At 46.8% G+C, this 22643-nt stretch overlaps 1 protein-coding gene across 4 annotated transcripts in view; it reads left to right on the top strand.

Annotated features, from left to right (window-relative positions):
* Positions 1–549: 549 nt before the first annotated feature.
* The window catches only part of CLIP2 (CAP-Gly domain containing linker protein 2), a 77301-nt gene continuing 55207 nt past the window's right edge, over positions 550–22643 (top strand). For all 4 annotated transcript variants that reach the window (XM_060258894.1, XM_060258895.1, XM_060258896.1 and 1 more), the window contains exons 1-2: positions 550–773; positions 11326–11867. In XM_060258894.1, the coding sequence (XP_060114877.1) occupies positions 653–773; positions 11326–11867 (663 nt within the window). In that variant the 5' untranslated portion in view covers positions 550–652. The remainder of the gene's footprint in view (positions 774–11325; positions 11868–22643) is intronic.

A 22643-nucleotide genomic window follows, 5' to 3' on the forward strand; every position in this document is an offset into this window, starting at 1 on the left:
AGAAGTAAGTTTTGTGGTTGTCCTTCACCTCTGGAACGCCATTCTCTGCATGCCTTGTCTCCTCACCCCAAAACATTCAAAGTCTTACTAGCTTGCAGTGAGTGGAGGAAGGGGGCAAAATCATTTGGATCATGACACTGCTACGTCCAATTCAGACTGAAAAACTGGGCACTTTAACCCCATCAGTTTCTGGGAAAAGCTCACCAATGTTTCCTTGTCACCTGTCATTTGTATAGCCCTGGGGTGGCCAAACTTGCTTAATGTAAGAGCCGCATAGAATAAACATTAGATGTTTGAGAGCTGCAGAGGGAGGGAGGGAGGAAGGAACAATGATGGGGGAGGTGGAAAGAAAGCAACTTTAACTTTAAAAGCATTCTCCGAGCTGCCAGCTGGCTTGGCTTGGAGAACTAATTTAAAGAGAGAAATGGCTTCTCCAAGCCTGCCAGTGGCGGGTGGGGTGTGTGAAAGAGCCACATGTGGCTCCCACATGTGGTATAGCCTTTCCTCCTGAAAACTTGTATGTCTCTTTTTCTCCCGACCCTTCAGTCTTTGAAGATGGAGGAAGAAGTCCATCATCTACGTGCCTGATGCTGTGACGTCAAGTATCCTGGAAGAGAGCATCCTGAAGCTTCAGCCACAGATCGAGGCAGCCATGCTAAAGCCAAGCGGTCTTAAAATCCCCGGGCGGGCCGGGAAGCACTCCAGCCCCGTGGGACGACCCACTGGGACAGCCACCACTGCAGCCACCACGGCCACCACTGCTACGAAAGAAGGTAAGCGACAAGCCTGGCCATGGTCTTCCTACAAAGCCTTGGGAATAAAGGGGTTTCTCAACAGGTCAAGCCTGGGCAGAGCCTGTCGTTTAAAAAGACAGATAAGTTTTGTACTGTGCAAAAGTGAGTGGGGCTTAATTGTATGCAGCTGGTTTAAACTAGGGCTTCCCAACTTTTTTGAGCCTCTTGGCGCCTTTGGAATTATGAAACAGAACAGTTGTGCAGCCATGCAATGGCTGCTATGGGGGAGGGGGGGGAGAGTCGGCCACAAAATGGCTACTGGAGCTTACCTTCAGCCTCACAGTTTGCTGTGGTGGTTAAGAGCAGCGGACTCTTATCTGGAGAACCAGGTTTGATTCTACACTCTTCCACATGTGGCCAGTTGGATGACCTCGGGCCAGCCGCAGTTCTCTCAGAGCTGTTCTCTCAAGAGCAGTTCTTGAGAGAGCTCTCTCAGTCCCACCTACCTCACAGGGCATCTGTTGTGGGGAGAGGAAGGGAAGGAGCAGGGCTTCTTTTGAGCAGGAATGCAGTCCTGTCTGGCTTGGTGGCAGGGTGTGTGTGGCCCAATAGGCAAATGAGCTCCTGCTGGGCTTTTTCTACAAAAAATCCCCGTGCAAAATGATAGTGATGTCAGAGGGTATGCCCTAATATGCAAATGAGTTCCTGCTGTGCTTTCCCTACAAAAATCCCTGTGCAAAACAATGGTGATGTCAGAGGGTGTGGCCTAATATGCAAATAAGTTCCTGCTGGGCTTTTTCCTACAGAAAAAAGCCTGGGAAGGAGATTGTAAGCTGCTCTGAGACTCTGTGTGAAGGGTGGGATATAAATCCAGTCTCCTCCTCCTCCTTCCTTCTCACAGGTAAAAGTCTAATGGTGAATGAAAGCAAAGGAGATTTGCTTGGTGCGTTCTGGTGCAGATAGATTGCACAAGGCAAACCCATTTTTAAAAAAGAGAATTACAGACGTGGATCTGACCTGTTTGCAGCTCTCGAGTATCATTTGAGGGCATTGAAGAGCAAAGTCAATTCCACACACGCATGCATGTGTTGAGACCCAGATTTAGCTAAAGTTAGGTGTCCAAAGCCCTTTGGAATCCAGAGAGCCCAATGCTGCCATGAGAAGAAGTCACAGTGAGGACTTTTCACACATTGGGCTCTGATGTAACCCTAGTAGCATGGGAAGAAGTGGTGCTACAGAGGGTCCCATGCTGCTCAGTTAAGTGAGAGCAGAGTCTCTCTTTGTCTTTGTGTAGAATGAAATGGTGCAGTGGAGGAGAACTACTAGACTGCAAAGGTGGGCGAGTGTCTTTGCTTTTTGAAATGCTATCCTCCAGTCTGGATTCGTGGTTAAGTGCCCGGACTCTTGTCTGGAAGAACCGGATTTGATTCCCCACTCCTCCACATGCACCTGCTGGTGTGACCTTGGGTCAGCCACAAGTTCTCAGCAGAGCTGTCCTTGAAAAGGCAATTTCTATCAGAGCTCTCTCAGTTTCACCTGCCTCACAGGGTGTTTCTTGGAGGGAGGGAGGTAAAGGAGATTGTAAGCCGCTCTGAGACTCGTAAGATTCAGAGTTAAGGGCGGGGTATAAATCCAATATCTCCTTCTCTTATTACTACTTAATTCTTTTAAAAGAAAGTGTGCCCTCCCTGCATGTAGAGAACTACTATATCAAGGAGAAGACTGTGGCACATTTCCCCTCCCCATATACTCTTTCCTTGTGTGTAGTAGGCCTTGCCAACTTCCAGGTGGGAATAAGAGAAACAGACATTGTGATGTACTGGCTAATAACGTTTAGTAAAACCTTTTTAGAAAAACTATATAATCTTTGTATACATTACAACAGCACAAGAAAGGTCCATTCTCACATTACAAAATTACAAGGAAGGTCCAATGAGCACCTGGATATAGGCTCATTTCGTCGGTGAACTTTCTCAGGAGTAATCCTTCCTTTTTCTTTCTGGGTTGTCAGCCTCTTGTAACAATTCAATGTCACTGCTCTTCTGTGACATCTTGTCCTTTCTTCTTCAAGTCCTTTCACCCACCACTTAAGTGTTTTTATTTATATTAGGAGCTTAAGCCAGTTCTGAATGTCTTCCTTCTGGAGTTTGCTGGCAAATTGCTCTTTGCAATATTTTTTATTAGAAGCAAGCCAGTCCTTTTGATGGCAAGAACGCTCTCATCCCCGCAACATTTTTTTATTTTTTTTATTTGGAGCAAACAATTTCTATTTGACGGCAAAATGCTCGATGCCACTTAAGTGTATAATTTTGAGCAAACTAGTCCTGTACCTCTTCTCTAAGTGGATGCAAAGAGCCTTCTAGATTATGCTGGCAAATGCTGGAGCTGGAGATCTCCTGGGATTCTGGCAGATCAGTTTTCCTGGAACGAATGGCTACTTTGGAGGATGGGCTCTATGGCATTGTACCCTGCTGAGCTCCCACACCTCTATGAATCCCAGGCTTCACTCCAAAATCTCCAGGTAGTTCCCAAGCAGGACTTGGCAACTCTATTTGTGGGCCACTTTCTACGTAGAGGAGCCCTCAGAAACATCCCCACCCTTTCTCAAGTGCTACGGTCCGTAATTTCCACCATAGCATCCTGTTTAATGCATCTCATGAAGCGGAAGTTTTGAAACCTCAGTGCTTTCATCCGTGATTCAAATTCCTTCCATCTTTTTTTTTTTTAATCAAGCTCTTAGAGAGCTTCTTTAGAGTGCAAATGTGACTCCAAATGACATTTCCTTGCTGTGTTTCAAGTCAGGTTCAAACATTCCCCTAATATAATGCTGTGATGGACTGCGCTTTTTCTTGATGGGAGGCGGGCAAAGGAAAAGCGCAGTCCATCACAAATGCATTGGAAGCTATTTGTCTTATTAGAAACAATGGTTTGTTTCTCTCTGTCTCTCTCTCTCTGTCTGTCTCTCTTTCTCTGTCTGTTTCTCTCTCTCTCTCTCTTATCTGTCTGCTCCCATAGAGTAACTGAAAATACTTTTATTTTTTGGCCTTTTTCTGTGATTCTCACCCATTCGGTACATTGTACTGTGGTAGTGTGAGAATCCCTACTTTTCAAATAGCTGTGTGAATCGTCCAGATCATGACTTGGATCATCAATGGCTCAGTGCTCTAAAGATACAACAGGAAGTATGTGTATGTGTGTGCGTGTGAGAGAGATAGACTGGGCAAGGTAAGAACTGTTTTCCTCCGCCTTTCCCAGTGAGTGCAAGAAACCAGCATGTGAACTGTTTACCTTGCCGTCACACCAGCTAAGAAGACACAGAGTGCTTGTAGCACTAGCAGGAAACCCCAGGTTCACTCCGTGGCATCTCTTGGCCTCAGGTTGCCAGCGCTGGCATGGAAAATTCCTGGAGATTTGGGGGCAGTGTTTGGGGAGGGCATTTCATGAGGATATGAGGCCAAAGTCCCCACCCTTGAAAGCTTTTGTTTCCTCCAGGAAAACCAATCTCTATAGTATGAAGATCGGATATAATTCTGGGAGAGAATTACAACCCTAGCCCACAACCCAATTGTACCCCCCGGGCCCCTCTAATTGTATATGAAGAATTGCTGATAGGGACTGAGATCTCCAGTCCTTCTCGTTTGACACTGACAGGGCCCACAGTGAGCAAGATAGAGCTTTAAAGCCCCTTATAAGGATAGGAGGTGTGTTCAGCCTCCGTGCCTGGTCATAAAAATAAGGGGTGGTACAACCCCTGTTGCTATTTTGGTCTGTGAAAAGTTGGCAGGGATGGCATTATGTACGCTTTGTGAGAGGGTTTTGGTTTTGCTTCTTGGGTGAAGAATACTCCTCATCCAGAGAAGTAAGTGAAATCTCAAGTTCACTCCCTGGTAACTCTTCACCTGGGGTTGCCCGTTCTGGGTTGGGAAATTCTGGGAGATTTGAGGGCAGAGTTTGGGGAGGGCATTTAGTAAGAATATGACTCCAAAGAGCCCAACCTCGGAAGCTGCTGTTTCCTCCAGGGGAACTGATCTTTTGTCATCTGAAGAACAGTTATAATTTCAGGAGGTCTTTCAGTCTTTACTGAAATCCCACTGGAACCTGGGAGGTTTTTTTTGAAAAGTCCCTGGACATATGTTTTCTATAGAAGAATTCCCTTTCAGTTATTTTTTAAAAATGCAGCGAGATGGAAAGCTTTTCTTAGGAGCCTGGCATATTTGAAACTCGCAAAAAGCTCTCTCTTTAAAACTCACCCGTCCCTCTCCAAATGGCAACGGACGACTTGGTACAATGAAAACTGTTGATCTCCAGGGCCTGAAACGCATCTTGCACAATTGGCTCTTTTATTGGCTTTTAACATACAGTAGCTCTTCTTAGAGTTTCTGGCCAAGTTTTTTGAGAAACGGCAGCTTCTTCATATCGGCTGCTCCTGCCTGCTGTGGAAGGGCGGCTGCCCCCCAGCGACGGATTCTACTCCAGGGTCCCTTGCTCCTTGACAAATTCAGCATTTTTGCAAACTCTCCTTTAAAAAAGAAAATGCATCTAATGTGATAGCAACACCCAGAGAACTTGGAGAAGCAATGCGAAAGTGATGTGTGGAGCTAGCGGTTTTGTTTTCAAACCAAGGATGAGCAGTAGCATGGCTTTTAATGACTAGGTTTTAAAGAAAAATGTATACTGTTTTTATTTTAATTGGTTTTACAAACTTGGGTTTGAGCTTTGTAAGAGAGGTTTATATTTAGGCCCATACAAAATAAAAAATAAACCAGGAACCACATTAAATCTTTGTTTGCTTGGGATGGGTATGAATATTTTGATTTTATTTCTGTATTTTATTTATACTTTGCAGTTCTCCCCCGAATAGGTGTCCAGATTGGATCCCCTTGTTCTTTTCTTCCATTTTTTCCTCATAGTACAGTACAGAACAGAATGTTTGTTAGGCATTTTTCTCGTCAGAACCCTGTGAGAGAGGTTAGGCTGAGTCTGTTACCAGCTTGCAGGTGGGGCCTGGAGAGCTCCCAGAATTACAACTGGTCTCCAGACAACAGAGATCGGTTCAGGAGAAAATGGCTGCTTTGCAGGGTGGACTCTATGGCATAATACCTTTCTGAGGTCCCTCCCCTTCCCAAACCTTGTCCTCCACCCCCAAAATCACCAGAAATTTTCTAACCTGGAGTTGGCAACCCTAGTGAGAGTATGTGATGGGGTGGTCAGTCCCCGTTCTGGTACAGTTGCCAGCTCCAAGCTGAGAAATACCTGGAAGTTTTGGGGGTGGAGCCTGGGGAGGGTGGGGTTTGGGGTGGGACCTCACCAGGGTGTAATTTGACAAGAGTCCACCCTCCAAATCAGTCATTTCTTCCAGGGGAACTCATCTTAGTCATCTGGAGATAAATTAGAATAGTAAGAGATCTCCGGGTGCTACCTGGAGGTTGGTAACCCTATGCCCTGCTGCTCTCCCTGCTGCTCAGTGGAGTAATGTAGTGAAGTTTCTAGCAAATCCTAGAATGCCACCAGGGCCGGCTCTGCCACTAGGACAGCTCTGCCGCTAGGCAAACTAAGCAATTGTCTAGGGTGCCAGCCTTCTGGGGGGCCAAACTGGGCACCCTCCCATGTGATTCAGTGATGTTATCAGTGCAGGTGGGGAGGGGCGCCAGAAGTTAAGCCTTGCCTAGGGTGTCAGACAGTCTTGGGCCAGCCCTGAATGTCACCCTGACGTGGTCTCATGGGCAAGGGTCAAAACCCTACAGCTTTTTGCGGGACTGTCTACAGATGCTTGGTCAAACTCCAATCCTGTCCTCTGAGAATCTGATGTCATTTCCACCTTAGTCCTGAGGCAGCAATGAATTTTAATGGAGATAAAAATGGGAAAGATTTTTATGCAGATGCCTATAACAAGATCCAGCCCATCCAGAGAGCAAGATTACTACCTCAGCCCTGTTCAAACTGTGATTGGAGACAATGAACTCCAAGTGGGAGGGACTCTATTATTCCGGTTCACCCTAGCTAACCCGCAGAGGGCAGAGAGTGCCTCATTGTTTAGGCACTCAGCCGCCCCAGAAGGCAGTTCCCCCAAAGCACACTAATGGATGGGAATGTCTCTCTCTGGCCCTGAAAACCTGTATTTTACTCTTCACGCAAGGATTTCCAGCTGATAGATTTCCCCCTCCTTCATCTCCGCCTGCTTCTTTTATACTTGCTTCCCTGCTAACACATTAATGTGGCTTTTACCTCTGGTTATCTTATTGCCCTGAAGCAGTTCTAGATTTGCCATTGTAGACTTGGCCCAACTTCTGCACGGATGGTTCTGATACATGTGTTTGGATCTTGTAGCGTTTATCCCAATTATTACATCTTGGCCTTGTCTGCACCTGCAGAATTTTTAACGCTAAAAGAAAGAGGGAGAGAGAGTGTTTTATATTTCAGACAAACAATGAACATTATTTTGATTCCTGGTTTTGCCGCTGGGCTCCCTCTTTTCTCCTCTTTGTTTCTTTTGTTGTTCATTCTTTGGTGTGGGGAAAACAGACTAGAGAATAGGTAGATGGGCCTGAAACAAAGAATAATAGAGAGACTTTTAATGTATTCTACTTTATCTCCCCACCTATGGTTTTGAGTATGCCTGTTTATTTCGGACAGTGGTTTGAAATGCATTGGTGTTGTAGAGGGAGCAAACCACATTTCTCACTGGATAAACATATGAAGCAGAGGCCCATCAGTACTGTTAGCTGCAAGATAGAGGTGGAAAACTGTGTCTGGGGCAGTGATGCTCTGTATTCTTTTTTGGGGGGAGGCAACAACAGGGGGGCTTCTGGAGTTCTGGCCCTGCTGGTGGACCTCCTGATGACATCTGGGTTTTGGCCACTGTGTGATACACAGTGTTGAACTAGATGGGCCTTTGGCCTGATCCAACGTGGCCTCTCTTAATGTTCTTATGTTCTTATTCCTGGGAAGTCTCTTGGGGAGCATTCTGAGGTTAGGAGGGGACATCGTGCAACATCTTGTGCAACCCGGAAGTGACATCATCATGTTGGGGATGTCACAAGGGGAGACTCTGGTATTTGGGCAAAACCCCATGGCTCTTTCACACTCAATGCCGTAGAGTTTGCCCAAATACTAGAGTATCCCTCCATGATGACACAGTGATGTCACTTCCAGCTGATGTCATCTGCTTAGGAGTGGGTTTTCCCCAATGGCCAGTTGGTCTGTGGCAGATAGAAGCCTACCAAAACGGGGATCCCCCAATGGAACCTATTGTAAAAACCATAGAGAATGGGAACATTCCTAGAGCAATGTGGGGGGGAAAAATCACTTCTGGGTTCCTAGCTGGAAGTGGAGTTGTACAATGCTGTTTTTCTGCCCCCACTCCCCACCCTGTGTGCTGATGGGGAACTTTGGTGGGGGTTGTGGGCCTATGGCAAGCCTGGTATTAAACATAACTAGACCTCTCCAATCCTAGTCAGACACTCTAACCGCTTCATCAGCTTGGATCCTAGAGGTATTCAAGCCCTCCCTTGCCTTGAGATAGGCGCCATCTGTCAGAGGGGCAGGCCCTTTGCTAATAGTCCGTCAGAGATCTTTTTGCAGACTAAGAACCAATTTAAACCCGGTTGCTGGCGAGGTAGCAGTACTCTTCCAAGCAGCTTTGCCCTGGTACACCATCTTGCTTCACCTGTGCTGCTACCTGCAGAAAGGCAGCTCAGCTTTCCCCTTCGGGTGTTTGCCGAAAGTCTGGTATTTGTTCTGTTTTCCCACGGAGTCATCGCTTTTCTCGATGTGCTGAAATACCATGGCAACGGGGCAGCTCCATTGCATTTCTGCTCCTCCTGACAGCTGGCATTCTTGGCATGGACTTTTTCACGGGCCTAACAGGATTAAGCGCCGGATTCTGCAGCCGGCGAGAGAGGCGGGGCGAGCAGCGTTGCTGTGCTCAGGCCGCCTTGCTCTGTCTTGGTTGTGGTGATGCCGAACCGGATGGGCCACTGGTCTGATCTGTCAGGGCTTCTCTTCTTCTTTGTGTTATCTTTTCTTGCTGGCAGCTGCCCGAAGGCAAGGGTCTGGCCCCAGGCTGCCAGGTGCAACACAGGCGCTTGAAAAGGTCAGTGGTGCTTTGAGTCCCTTTCCTGACGCTCACGTGGGCAGCCAGGGTAAGAAGATGCGGCGCCAACTGGAATGAAGCACCTTTTTGCTCTTCCATCTTCAGGCATAGCTGTTGGGGTTCTTAAAAAACCCAGAAAAATGTTTTTGGGGTCTCCTCCGAGTTAGGAATGGAATCCGTCAGGCCCGTTTAAACTTCGGTACGGATCAGGAGAAAATGATAAAGCAGAGCATGAGCATGCTAGTCTGGCTGCTTTTGTGAAATATCAGTGCTGCCTCTGGGATTCTGTGCCGCAGCCGCTAAATTAAGGCACTTGCAACTGGGGGGGCCCTTCGCATCTCTGCCGTTTATGGGACAGCTGCCAGACGTAGCAGGTAAATGGCCCCTCCCTGTTTAGAGGCAGTGTACCTCTAAATACCTCTGAATTTGGGAGGGGAGGCAAAGGCAGGGGATGGAGGATGTCCATGTAGGGGAGGGATGGTGGTTCAGTGGTAGAGCATCTGCTCGGTAAGCAGAAGGTCCCAGGTTCAATCCCTGGCATCTGCAACTAAAAAAAAAGGGTCCAGGCGAGTAGATGTGAAAAACCTCAGCTTGAGACCCTGGAGAGCCACTGCCAGTCTGAGTAAACAAGACTGACTTTGATGGACTGAGGGTCTGATTCAGTAGAAGACAGCTTCATATGTTCATTGACTTCCAGAAGCTGCTGTTAGGGATTAAGTGATGGGTGCTCTGTTTGACCCAGAGAGATAATTGTTACATTCTTGTGAGGAACAGGCCCTCGAAGGTAATAATCTCTTGAGTGCCAGTTGCTGGAGACAAACTACGTGGCCGGGGTGGGGGGTGGGGCAGTTACATTTATGCTCTGCTTATGGGCTTTCTGACAGAGAGAGAGATGGGAACAAACAGTCCTTTACGCAACCTGGTCTCTGGCCATTTAGGGTCAGAAAGTTTGAACTGCTGTTTGAACTCCAGCCAGAAGAAAAACTGCAGACAGGAATACTCTTTAAGCAACCTATAAGGGCAGGAATGACTGCTGCTGTTTCTTTAGTGGGGGGGGAAGAGGCAAACAACCCTCCCTTTTTATTTGAGGGGAGAAAAGAGCAAATGAGCCCCCCCTGCATTCCCCACCCCTTTTATCATATGTGCACTGGAAGGTTCCTAGTCTTTGAATGGGAAGTTCGGGACTATCTTAGGGTCAGTCCACAGTTCCTAGTATAGAAAGTCAGTTTTGCTGGTATTTTTGAAACTGGTTAATGCCCGACATCCACGAAATATTATGAGGTGTGTTGCATGGAGATTTGTGCCTTAGATACGTACTGCTGATAAAACAGTGTTTGCTGTAGACTAATCTTAGGAATTTGCAGGGGAAAAGGTCAATCCTGTTACAAAAGCTGTGTTAGATTTGATCTTCTTCGTGGTCTCTGTGCATCACACTTGTGGGATGTACTGCGCCTGCGCTGGTCCCCAGTCGGTATCTGTAAGAAAGCCCGGGAAAGATTTCCGCGGACGGCGCCACTGGGCATGCGCCGGCGCCCCACTGCGCAGGCCCAACGGCGCCACCGCGGCAATCCCACCAGTTCCTTTCTGACCGCTGCGCGAAGAGTTGTGTTTCCTCGTGTTCCCGGTCGGTGAGCTTTGGGTTTTTTCTACCCCTTTTTCCCCGAGCCTCCTGTAAATATTAGCCTGTTTATTGTTTTCTGTAGTGTAGTAGTTAGTTAGTTCCATAGTTAGTTAGTTTAAAAAAAAAAAAAAAAAAAAAAGTGCGTTTTCGTTCGGGTGCGTGTCGCGGTGGGGTTTCTTGTCCTCCGGGACTTCCCCCCCCTCGCCCCTAGTTTTTCCTCCTCTCAGAGGATTCTGAGAGGATTTTTCCCAGCGACCGCTGTCTATGGACAGTCGCTGGGGATTTTTTAAGAGGTGCCAGGCCTGCGGCAAGAAAATCGCCCTACTGCATCCTGACGATTTTCTTTGACTACTTTGAATGCTCTTAACCATACTGCTGGGCAAATAAATGAAATTTGTTTCTTCATTGTTATTTCCTTTCATTTTTGTGGTTCTTGTTTATTCCAAGAAGCGACACAAATAAATGTTGTTACTGATTTTAAATTAACGGACCATTATAGTGCTGAAAGAGGCTTGAGAGCAATTGTATGTTCTATAATATGCATGTGTGCATATCCACATACTTAGATTTCTTTGTCACGCTTCTTTTTCTGCTCAAAGAGGTTTTACAGATTTTTGAAACAAAAGCCGGTTTTACTGATACAAAAGTGGGACTGAGTGAGTATACTCCACAAGCGGATGAAATTCCCCTTTTCAGCTTTCTAAATGAAAGGATGGTTAGTCTCCCAGTGGATGACCCACCCATTTTACGCAGGGTGTTTCTACAGACTGTTCCATTTACCAATAGTTTAAACAACACAATACAATACATAGGGTTTTTGAAGGCCTTAATCTTTTTTGAAGGTCTTAATCTTAATCTTTTCATCTTTGATTTTACAGGTTCGCCACTCCACAAACAGGGTTCCACCTCTACAGTTACTGCTGAGAAGCCCCCAGGTTCAAAGGTCGCTGAGGTGGGCGATGACTTCCTGGGAGACTTTGTGGTGGGCGAGCGTGTCTGGGTGAATGGAGTGAAGCCAGGCGTGATCCAGTATCTGGGAGAGACCCAGTTTGCCCCCGGACAATGGGCAGGGGTAGTTCTGGATGACCCGGTTGGGAAGAACGACGGTTCTGTGGGGGGTGTACGCTACTTTGAGTGCCAGCCACTGCAGGGGATTTTCACACGGCCTTCCAAGCTGACCCGTCAGCCCACAACCGAGGGCTCAGGGAGCGATGCTCACTCCGTGGAGTCCCTGACTGCTCAGAACTTGTCTCTCCACTCGGGGACCTCCACCCCGCCTCTCTCCACCCGCGTCATCCCGTTGAGGGAGAGCGTCCTCAACAGTACCATGAAGACGGGGAATGAATCTGGATCAAACCTGTCGGACAGCGGGTCGGTGAAAAAAGGGGATAAAGACTTCCGGCTTGGAGACCGCGTCCTTGTGAGTTACTTTTTTTTTTTTTAAACCATCTTACCACTAGCTATTCTTGAACTAATAATATCACGAGGTGTGGTCAGTGGTTTTTTTTAAAAAAACAAGAATTTAAGAGGAAGCAGGAAAGTTATGCTTCAGCGGGGATGAGTGGGGGAAGGAAAAATTATTGATTATTACTTTGTTTCATATGAACATATGGGGTCGATTGGGTTGGGTCAGACGAATGGACTTGATGTTGTGGCTCTCCAGAGTCTCAGACAAAGATCCTTCCCTATAACTGCTGTGGCCCTTTAATGAGCATGTCCAGGGACTGAACCCCGAGACTTTCTTAGCAGAAGAAACCAGTGAGCCTATCATATGGCAGAACCTGGTAGTGAAAACAGGCTTCAGGGTCATTTCAGGTAAGTAATTGTGTTAGTCTGTAGAATTCCAGCAGCACTTTAAAAAACCAACACTATTTTCTAGGGTATAATCTTTCTTGAGGGAAACCTCACTTCATCAGATACAAATAGAACAAAATGCTTTTCTTACGTCTATCGCTTTCTGGTTGGGACCCTCTCACGCCCTGGCTGAGCTCTAAGCCCTTGAATGTGTTTTATTCTTAAAGCTCAGAGTCATGCACTTTTCCAGCAGGAGCCCGGTGGCACCTTAAAGACCAAAAATTTGGGCCAGCTAGGAATTATTGGGACATGGAAACATATGAACAACATATGAAGCTGCCATACTGAATCAGACCTTTGGTCCATCAAAGTCAGTATTGTCTTCTCAGACTGGTAGCGGCTCTCCAGGGTCTCAAGCTGAGGTTTTTCACACCTATTTGCCTGGACTCTTTTTTGGAGATGCCAGGGATTGAACCTGGGACCTTCTGCTTCCCAGGCAGATGCTCTGCCACTGAGTCACCGTCCCTCTAGCATGCAACGTCACCATATCGCTATGTCACTTCTGGCAAAATCCCAGAAGTGACACAGAATAGCTCTAGGAATTCTGGAAACTTTGGTAAAAACATAGAGTTTCTGGTGATTCCTAGAGCTACCTTACTTTACTTCCAGCTTATTCCTGGAAGTGACCCAGTGATTTTGCAAATGTTACTGTTTTGTATTTATTTTTCTCCTGCTGCCACTTCAACCAACAGTGGGAAGCCAGCCGGGCAGCCCTAGTTCCAGTATTAGATCTTCTTCGTGGTCTCTGTGCATCACACTTGTGGGATGTACTGCGCCTGCGCTGGTCCCCAGTCGGTATCTGTAAGAAAGCCCGGGAAAGATTTCCGCGGACGGCGCCACTGGGCATGCGCCGGCGTCCCACTGCGCAGGCCCAACGGCGCCACCGCGGCAATCCCACCAGTTCCTTTCTGACCGCTGCGCGAAGAGTTGTGTTTCCTCGTGTTCCCGGTCGGTGAGCTTTGGGTTTTTTCTACCCCTTTTTCCCCGAGCCTCCTGTAAATATTAGCCTGTTTATTGTTTTCTGTAGTGTAGTAGTTAGTTAGTTCCATAGTTAGTTAGTTTAAAAAAAAAAAAAAAAAAAAAGTGCGTTTTCGTTCGGTGGCGTGTCGCGGTGGGGTTTCTTGTCCTCCGGGACTTCCCCCCCCCTCGCCCCTAGTTTTTCCTCCTCTCAGAGGATTCTGAGAGGATTTTTCCCAGCGACCGCTGTCTATGGACAGTCGCTGGGGATTTTTTAAGAGGTGCCAGGCCTGCGGCAAGAAAATCGCCCCTCCCGACGGCCACTCTTTGTGTCTGCTCTGCCTCGGCGAAGGACACCGCGTGGAAGCCTGCCCGCATTGCCTCCGCTTTTCGAAGCAGACCAGAAAGAATAGAGCGGCTAGGCTCTCGGCCGCACTAACTGCCTCGGCACTTCGCCCTCCGAAGCAAACGGCGTCTTCCTCGGCATAACCTGTCTTTTTCATGCCTCAGAGTCCATTTCTTTAGAAAATGGGCACATCTACAGCACATATTTATCAAGTTACAAGCCACAGAAGGGTGGTAGTGACAAATAGTCCACCTTTAGGTTTCTACTATGGAAGTGTGCTCTGTGCATTTGGTAATATGGACAATGACTCATGAGAGCTTATGCTGGAATCAGTTTTGTTCATCTTTATTAAGGTGCTAGTGGGCTTCATTTCTAATTGTGCCTTTCATGGCAACTCCTCTTGGCAATTCCATTTCAACACAGCTCTTATAGCAAGAGGAGCATGTTAATACCTACAGCTTTTGTCTATTGAGGCTGACGGCCATCTCTTTCTTGAAGGCTTGGGTCAGACAGAAATAAGGTTTCAAACAACCCCGGAGACTTTGTGTCCCAGCTGACAGACACAATCCTACCCCAGGTGGCTTGCAAATTCGATACCAACGAGCAAAAACATTCGGCACAACTGTAATAACATTTCAGCTGTTGTGTCCTACAAACAGGCACAAAGTCCTGCAAGTGGGTTGGACAGTTGTTTGTATTTCTGGCTCTGGCCCTCCTGATAGGTTTGTGTGAGCTGAGAGGGGCTGGGTGAAACCTTTCAGCTCCTGAAATCAGAGGGTCCCCCACTGGGGTCGGTGGAATGGGAGCCCTAGTGGGGGTGCAGAGCAACCCCCCACATCTAGCGATGTCAGGACCCCCCAACCACTAATTTTTCTGTTTGCAACAATCACCTGGCCATTTTTTGTTTTGCTGCAACGTCCTGGCAGACTTTGGAACCTGTTTGCTCAAATCCTGTGCTCCATTTCAAGACTTTAGAAATAGCAAGTGATCAGCTGTTCAGCCATTCCCCTCAATTTCTCCCCCCCCCCCTCTCTTCTCTCCGCTCCTTTTATATTAAACCAGACAGCCAGAGGAAGAGTTCTCAGAAGCTCTGAACCTTGCTCACTCTACTGTGATATTTAGGCTTGCCCTGATTTTAAAAAGTATCTTATTTCCTGAATGAAAGGCTAGGTTCCTTCTTCCCCGTGTATTGTAAACAGAAAGCAGGCCATCTTAAATTTGCATACAAGTTTACAGCACTGAAAGGTAATTTTTTTTAAAGTTTCCAGTTTTTCTAAGGGAAATTGTCTTACATTATACATCATCTTCCTTTTGAATAAACTTGGTATTAACTCTTTCGGGAGTCAGTCCACCTTAGGTCTAAACTAGACGTTGCACTACCTGCCCCCCCCCAACTTTCATGTAGCTAGAGGGCCTCAGGGGTGTGTTGTTAGCCCCTCCAGGGGGCTGCAGTTCAGTTTGCAGTCTATATGCAGCCCGCTCCTCAGCAATTGGGCAAATAATGCCTCCAGGGCAGTTTCAGCTTGGGAGAATGACACAAGAGAACATTAACCTTCCTCTCCCGGGCCACAGTCCCAACCTCAATCAGGACCCTGCAGCATGGGCAAGTAATTCCCCATAACTATGGTACTGTGGCTCAGTGGTGGAGCATCTGCTTGGCATGCAGAAAGCCCCAGGTTCAATCTCCGGCATCCCCAGTTAAAAGGACCATGCAGGAGGTGATGTGTAAGACTTCTGCCTGAGACCCTGGAGAGCTGTTGTAATTCAGAGTAGACAGTATTGACCGGGGGTGGCCAAACTTGCTTAACATAAGGGCCACGTAGAATAAGCACCAGATGTTTGAGAGCCGCAAGACAGGCAGGCAGGCAAATAGGTGGGGGAGGGAGAAGTGGAAAGAAAGCAACTTTAAATGCATTCTTCAAGCTACCGGCTGGCTTGGGATTTAAAGAGAGAAATGCCTTCTTCAAGCCAGCCAACAGAGCGGTAGGGGGTTCAAGAGCCACACAGTATGTGTGAAAGAGCCACATGTGGCTCCTGAGTTTGGCCTCCTCTGGTATTGACCATGATGGAAACAAGGGTCTGGTTCAGTAGAAGACAGCTTCACAACTGGGGAGCAGAAACTGGGCAGGCAGAACCCAGATCCACCTCGTTAAAAAGTGTGACTTCCAGTTTGGCTCACAGCTACCTACAGTTATGATCCCAACAGGCATAAATGGGATACAGAGAGAGCAGCCTCTTAGTACATTTAGCTGCCTGCTTGATCAGAGGACCATTTTTTTTCCACTTGCCTGTTCAGTGCATGTCTGGCAGACCTGCTGTGCCAGCAATTGTCCCCCCCCACCCTCCGCTGAGGCACATACACAGCCATTCCCTTGACGCAGGCGCTGGAGGTGACTTCATGCCCCAGCTCAATAAATTGCTGTGGATCTTGGCTGTTTGTGAAAGTGGGCTTGGTTCCTTCTGTAGCAGATAGCAAGCCTCGGCAGATCGCTTTGGAGTGCCTCACAATCCTCTCTGGTTCTCACATCCTGAACATCCGCAAACTTAGCCACTTCACTGCTTACTCCCAACTCCAAATTATTAATGAACAAGTTAAAAAGCACCAGACCCGATACTGAGGCCTGTGGCACCCCACTGCTTACCATCCCCCACTGAGAAAATTGCCTGTTTATACTCACTCTCTGTTTCCTATTAATTAGCCAATATTTGATCCACAAGAGGGCTTGTCCCTTTACCCCATGACTCTTGAGCTTGCTAAGGAGCCTTTAATGAGGAACTTTAACATGGCTTCTCTTATGTTCATAGACCAGGGTTTTCTTGAATTGGTTGTGTGTACAGTGAGATGAGAGGGTGACTCTGATTGGCTGTGCTTTCCTTTCAGAATGTGTACTTCTGATTCATAGGTGAAGCTGCTAGGCTTCTAGCCCTGTATTCTACATCCTGACTAGCAGAGATGCTGCGCGGGTATCAGGCAAAGCCCCTTCTGCTTTTTAAACTGGAGGTTTAGGGATTGACCCCGCCACTTTCGGCGTACCGAGCAAGGGGTGAGCTGAACTTTGTCAGTAAATTCACAGAGCTGAGCGAGTTTGCACGACTTACTAGTTTACTTGGCCAGATCTTTGCAAACACATTGACAATTTGAGCAGTGAAATTAAAAGATCAAACTGGGGTTTTTTTTTACATCTGCAGAGGCTTCCAGCTTGGTCACCAGGTCATTCTTAGTCCTCTAAGGCCACTAAAATTCCATAATAAATAAAAAGCAATTTGATGATGGTAGTTCCCCTACTTCACGGACAACTCTAGCATCGTTGTCAGTGTTTCTGTGGCTCCTCTTTCAGTTGCTCTGGAGCCTGTGTTCAGTGGCCGTTTTCATATCCGCATGTGATGATTGAGTTTGAGGATTAGAAACTTGTCTGCTTTTTAAAAGGGAAATTGGAATTCTCTCTGCATATGGATTTTTTTTGGGGGGGGGGGTTTGATGTCCATTCACAGCTGATTTATGGTGACTCCATAGGGTTTTTAAGGCAAGAGGTGTTCATAGGTGGTTTGTCATTGCCTGCCTCTGCACAGCAACCCTGGACTTCCTTGGTGGTCTCCCATCCAAATATTAACCAAGGCTGACCCCATTTAGCTTCCAAGATCTGATGAGATCAGGCTAGCCTGGGTTATTCAGGGCAGGGCAGAGGCACCCGCTTCTTTCCTCGTGTGGTGTCAGCCACCCACCGCTTTGGTTTCAGTCCTTCTCAGCCTTTCTCTGTCATTCCCCAAGCCACATTGTTTTGTTTTTGACTTTTGTTAACCCTTCCTTTCTAGTTAGGCAAGTGAAGCTGCCTTATGGTGTATCAAAGCCAGTACTGTGATGGACAACTGCTCTCCAGGGTCTCAGAGGTTTTCAGATTTTGTGTATGTGGACTTTATGTTTTATGTGTGTGGGTAATTCCTGCCTGGCTCATTGGAGCCTTAAGGACTGCGCTTGGGGATTGGGGACAAGAGGAAGCAGGATCCAAATCTCTGCTTCCCTGGACCAATCACCAGCCTCCTTGCTGGTTCAAACAATCCAATGGGTGGGTATCTAGTTGGCCCCGTTGGCCTAGTACAGCAGTCTTAGTCTGCCATTACTATGCTGTAATCACAATAAAAGAACGTTGATTCATCACTACCAGACTCCTCATGCATCGAACCCACTGTTTAACATCAGCATTGCCTGCCCAGAACTCTTTCTAACTGGAGATGCTGAGGATTGTAGTTGGGACCTTCTGCATGCAAAGCGGATGCTCTAACCTGAGCCACAGCTCCTCCCCTTGAATTTGGACACATGGAGCTGCCTTACACTGATTCAGATTCCATTGTACTAAGGGAAATCAATATATTCCTGCAGCCCTTAGAGTGTTTAACCACGAAATCAGTGCTAAACTGCTTTATGGCATCCCAGTCTGGATCACAGCCCTGAATAAAGCAATAGAATGAATACAATCCAGCTTTTTAAGGAAACTATTAGGGCTGCCAGAGTGTGTGCCCTATGCAGCGATATGCTTGGAGACCAATCAAAGACTCCTACTGGAGACAAAAGCCTGGATTATAACCATTAAATTCTGGTTACGTTTACATTTTAGGAGTAGCCCCAATAGTCTTATTGCATGCGTGCCATCTGAACCCCAATTATCTGCATGGCTACCCAATATAGAAGAAAAAATCTCCATAATTGGGTTCAGTTTTGATGATTTAGTCTCTTTTCCTGAGAGGACTGCATTTGCTTTTCAATATCTACAAGTTCTTGCTTTTCAATATCTACAATCTCTTTTCAATTGCTTTTCAATATCTACAAGAACTCTACAATTGCCTCTGGCCGATGTTCCCCTTAGAGGTGGGGGATCTCCTCTAGTGGAACCTTGGCAACATAACTTCCTTGCTTGACTTCCCCTAACCTTCGTAGAGCCTTCATGTTAGCCCGTTTTAATGTCCTTCCTTTTGCTGTGTTGTACAGGAGATTTAAGCAAATTCCATATTCCAACAAGTTTTGTGTTTGTGGTTCAAGGGCTATAGAAAGCACTGAACATGTTCTCCTGCCTTGTATGTTATATTGTGACATTCATGCCATTTACGTAGATCCTCTTCTTCAAGATCACGAGGGACGATCTGATGGTGGTAAGACCCTCTTCCTTTTGTCGATTCATAGCCCTGAGATTATTGAGACTGTGGCTAAATATCTGTGCTGCGCTTCTAAGAGGAGAGGAATGTTTCAAATGTTTGGGTAATATATGCTTCCTCCCTTGCTGGTTGTGCACATCCATGCTGTTATGCCAGTAAAGGTGGTTGTTGTTGATTCAGATTCCCTGGTCTACATCAATATCAGTATTGCCCACTCTATGGTATATTTATTATCTGAATTACAACTAAACAGCCTGTTTCCCAGGCTTGGTATTTGTGTGTGTTGGCTTAGGCTCATGGAGTGGAGTCCATGCTCAGTTCTCTTACTTATGAACATATGAAGCTGCCTTATACTGAATCAGACCCTCGGTCCATCAAAGTCAGTATTGTTTTCTCAGACTGGCAGCGGCTCTCCAGGGTCTCAAGCTGAGGATTTTCACGCCTACTTGCCTGGACCCTTTTTGGAGATGCCAGGGATTGAACCTGGGACCTTCTGCTTACCAAGCAGATGCTCTACCACTGAGCCACCGTTCCTCCCCTTAAAACTGTAGGAGGCACAAGCTCCCATTTCCTGAAACCAGTTGCTTCTGGTCCTGTGTCTCCTTGCTAAAAAGCAGCTGTTGTTTTGAACACCCTGTCTCTGATGTATGAGCCTAAGACCAGGAACCTGAGTTCCGCAAGCAAATTGGAACATCACACACTCAGACTGGCAGCAGCTCTCCGCAGTCTCAGAGTCAAGGGCTTTCATGTAACTTAACTTCCGAATCCTTTTAACTGGAGACGCTGGGGATTGAACCGGAGACCCTGCATGTGCAAAACAGATGCTCTGCTACTGAGCCACAGCCCCCTACCCCCAGTTAGTGGCTAGGATTTTTAAAGTAAATGGATGTGTGCAGTTTTCTCCCACTTAGGCTAGATGTAGCATCAGTAGAGCACAGCAGTGCTGCCGCATGGCTGACTTTGTAGTATCCAGCATCATCACATCCAGCCCCACAGGGATGTCAAACTCGTTTGTTATGAGGGCTGGATCTGACATAAATGAGACCTTGTTGGGCTGAGCCATGTGTGTACCTATTTAAGATTAGGTAGCAGAGATATAAACTTTATAAAGGACACAAACACAGTTGATGATTTAAAAAAAAACTTAACACATGCTTAAAACATTAGTGCACATTGATCTTAAAGGTGCTTTCTTAGTATCTCTCCCATGGGATCCAGGGAACTGGACAAAGGAAGCTCTGTCTCTTTACTTTCTTCCGCAGTGGGCCATGAAGGAGAGGAGCCTCAGCTAATAGAAGGAAGGGAGGTTTGGCTCAGTAGCTCTGCTGTGCAATTGATAGAGCCTGGCAAAGCATGATGTCCCTCCCCCCTTCCTCCCAAAGGAAGGAGCCTCAGCCAATGGAGAAGATAGAGACTTTGTAGCTCCTGTGCGATTGAGCAAACCTTGCAAAGCAAGCTGTGATGCAGAAGGAAGCAAGAGAGAGGGAGAAGGAAGCAGACAAGAGCCAGTTGTTCGGGGGCCTGATAAGAGCCCTCTGAGGGCCTGATTTGGCCTCCAGGCCGCATGTTTGACACCCTTGCACTACAGTGAGCCTCCCCTTTTCACTGCTAGGCCTTGTCCAACAGGTAGATCAAGGCCTGTTAATCTCCAGATGGAACCTGAAGAGCTCCTGGTCTTACAGACAAGCGAGACCTGTTGCAATTAGGGTTGCTAGGCTCCAAGTGGTTAAAAATAGCAATCAAACCCGGTTCTCCCAGATAGGAATCCGCACATTTAACCACTACACCAAACTGGCTCTCCACACCAAACTGGCTCTCATAGTAGAGATGCAAACAAACAAACACTGTGATAAACCGGCTAAAACATTTAGTAAAACATTTATCAAGAATCTTTGACAAAATGAGTGTATATCCATGCGCTCTATTGGATGGACTTTTCTTTGTAATATTGTCAGGTTGTATTTCTTTTTTCTAATGTGACAAAAGATCTGCAAGATTTGTCAGATTCTTAATAAAAGTTTTACTAAACGTCTTAGCCAGTATATCATGGTGTTTGTTTGTTTGAAGCTCCAAGCAGTAGCTGGAGATCTCCACAGGGGATTGCAACCGATCTCCAGGAGGCAGAGATCAGCTCCTCTGGAGAAAAAATATCCACTTTGGAAGGTGGACTCTGTGGCATTATACCCCATTGAAAGGTATTTGTGAAATGGAGGGATGGTGGTGGTAGAGCATCTGCTTGGTAAGCAGGTCCCAGGTTCAATCCCCGGCATCTCCAACTAAAAAGGGTCTAGGAAAATAGGCGTGAAAAACCTCAGCTTGAGACCCTGGAGAGCTGCGGCCAGTCTGAGTAGACAATACTGACTTTGATGGACTGTGGATCTGATTCAGTAGAAGGCAGCTTCATATGTTCTCTCTCTCCTCTAGCTCCATCCCCAGATCTCCAGGGATTTCCCAATCCACAGCTGGCAACTGTAGGTAGATCAGAAAGAGAGAAATGCAGTTCAGATTTCAGCTCTCTCAATTTTTAAACATTTGTGCCACCACTATGCAGCAGACAGTTGCCAACCTCCAGGTGGATCTTGAAGGTCTCCCAGAATTATGACTGATCTCCAACTGATGGAGTTCTTCTGGAGACAACAGCAGCTTTGAAGGGGGGGAGGAAATCTGTGACAGTATACCCCACTGAGGCCCCTGTTCTCCTCAGGCTCCACCCCCAAATCACCAGGAATTTTCCAACCCGGACTTGGCAAACCCATGACTCTGCTTTCCCATGGCCCCAGGCAAAGATAGCACCCTTAACAGGACTTCCGAAACCCTGCATTTTGGATAAAAGACAATACGAAATGAATGGATCCAAATCTGAATCAAAGCAAGTGATAGTTCTGAGAGGAAGAAGCCACATTCCTCCTCCTCATCCTTCAGCAGTCACTGTATGATGCTCACAAGTGTTTTTCTTAAGGCAAATATTATCTTTTGTCCTGGATGATGTGAACAAAGAGAGAGGCCTGTGGGGAGGGGCTGGAGCTCAGTGGAAGAGCCTCTGCTTGGCATGCAGAAGGTCCTGGATTCAATCCGTGGCATCTCCAGTTAAAAAGGACCAGGAAGTCTGTGATGTGAGACCTTGTCCTGTGACCCTGGAGGGTGGCTGCCAGTCTGAGTAGACAAGACTGACCATGGTGGACCGATGGCCTGATTCAGATTCATGCAGGCATTCATCTGGTAGAGCAGGGCCGGATCCTGGCAGGAACTGGATTTGACTGACATTTGAGGTGATGGGAATGAGAGCTGATCCTAGATCTTCCAAGCAATGTTCCCTCTAAGCTGCAGAGTCTTGTGAGCAAAATTCTACTTTGTGAGCTACTGGCATTAAAGTTGTGAGCTACTGCATAAATTATTGTGCTCTGGGGCTATTTTTCCTGAGCTGAGACAAATATGTATGAATTGGAGGCTAAAAAATCTGTGAGCTAGCTCACGCTAACTCAGCTTAGAAGGAACACTGCTTCCAAGTCACATTTGCGTAGGCTTTTGCTGGTGTTATGCTTTTCCTTCTGGCTTTTCCCATGCAGTGTCTTCATTGAGATGTGTGTGTTTTTACTACATGAATTGAATCCATTTTTATTTCATCGCATTAAACAGTAAAGAACTTAGCCCTTAAATGATCTTTTGATCTGCTCCCTGCATGTGCATTTTCCCTTCTCTTTTTGTAACCCCCGTTTTGCAAAGAGAGAGGCTTCCAGGAGTTCTCCCAGGACTCAAATTGCGAGGGAGAAGCCCTCCCAACCCCCTCCCTTTCTTCTCTGTGGCTTTTATCGTCATCTGTGGCTGCATTCAAAAGCCCTTTTGGATAGACAGAGCCTTTTCCATTAAGGAAATAAGATAATTGCTTTTTGG

This window comes from Heteronotia binoei, chromosome 18 (genome assembly GCF_032191835.1).
Source record: "Heteronotia binoei isolate CCM8104 ecotype False Entrance Well chromosome 18, APGP_CSIRO_Hbin_v1, whole genome shotgun sequence".
Taxonomy (NCBI): domain Eukaryota; kingdom Metazoa; phylum Chordata; class Lepidosauria; order Squamata; family Gekkonidae; genus Heteronotia; species Heteronotia binoei.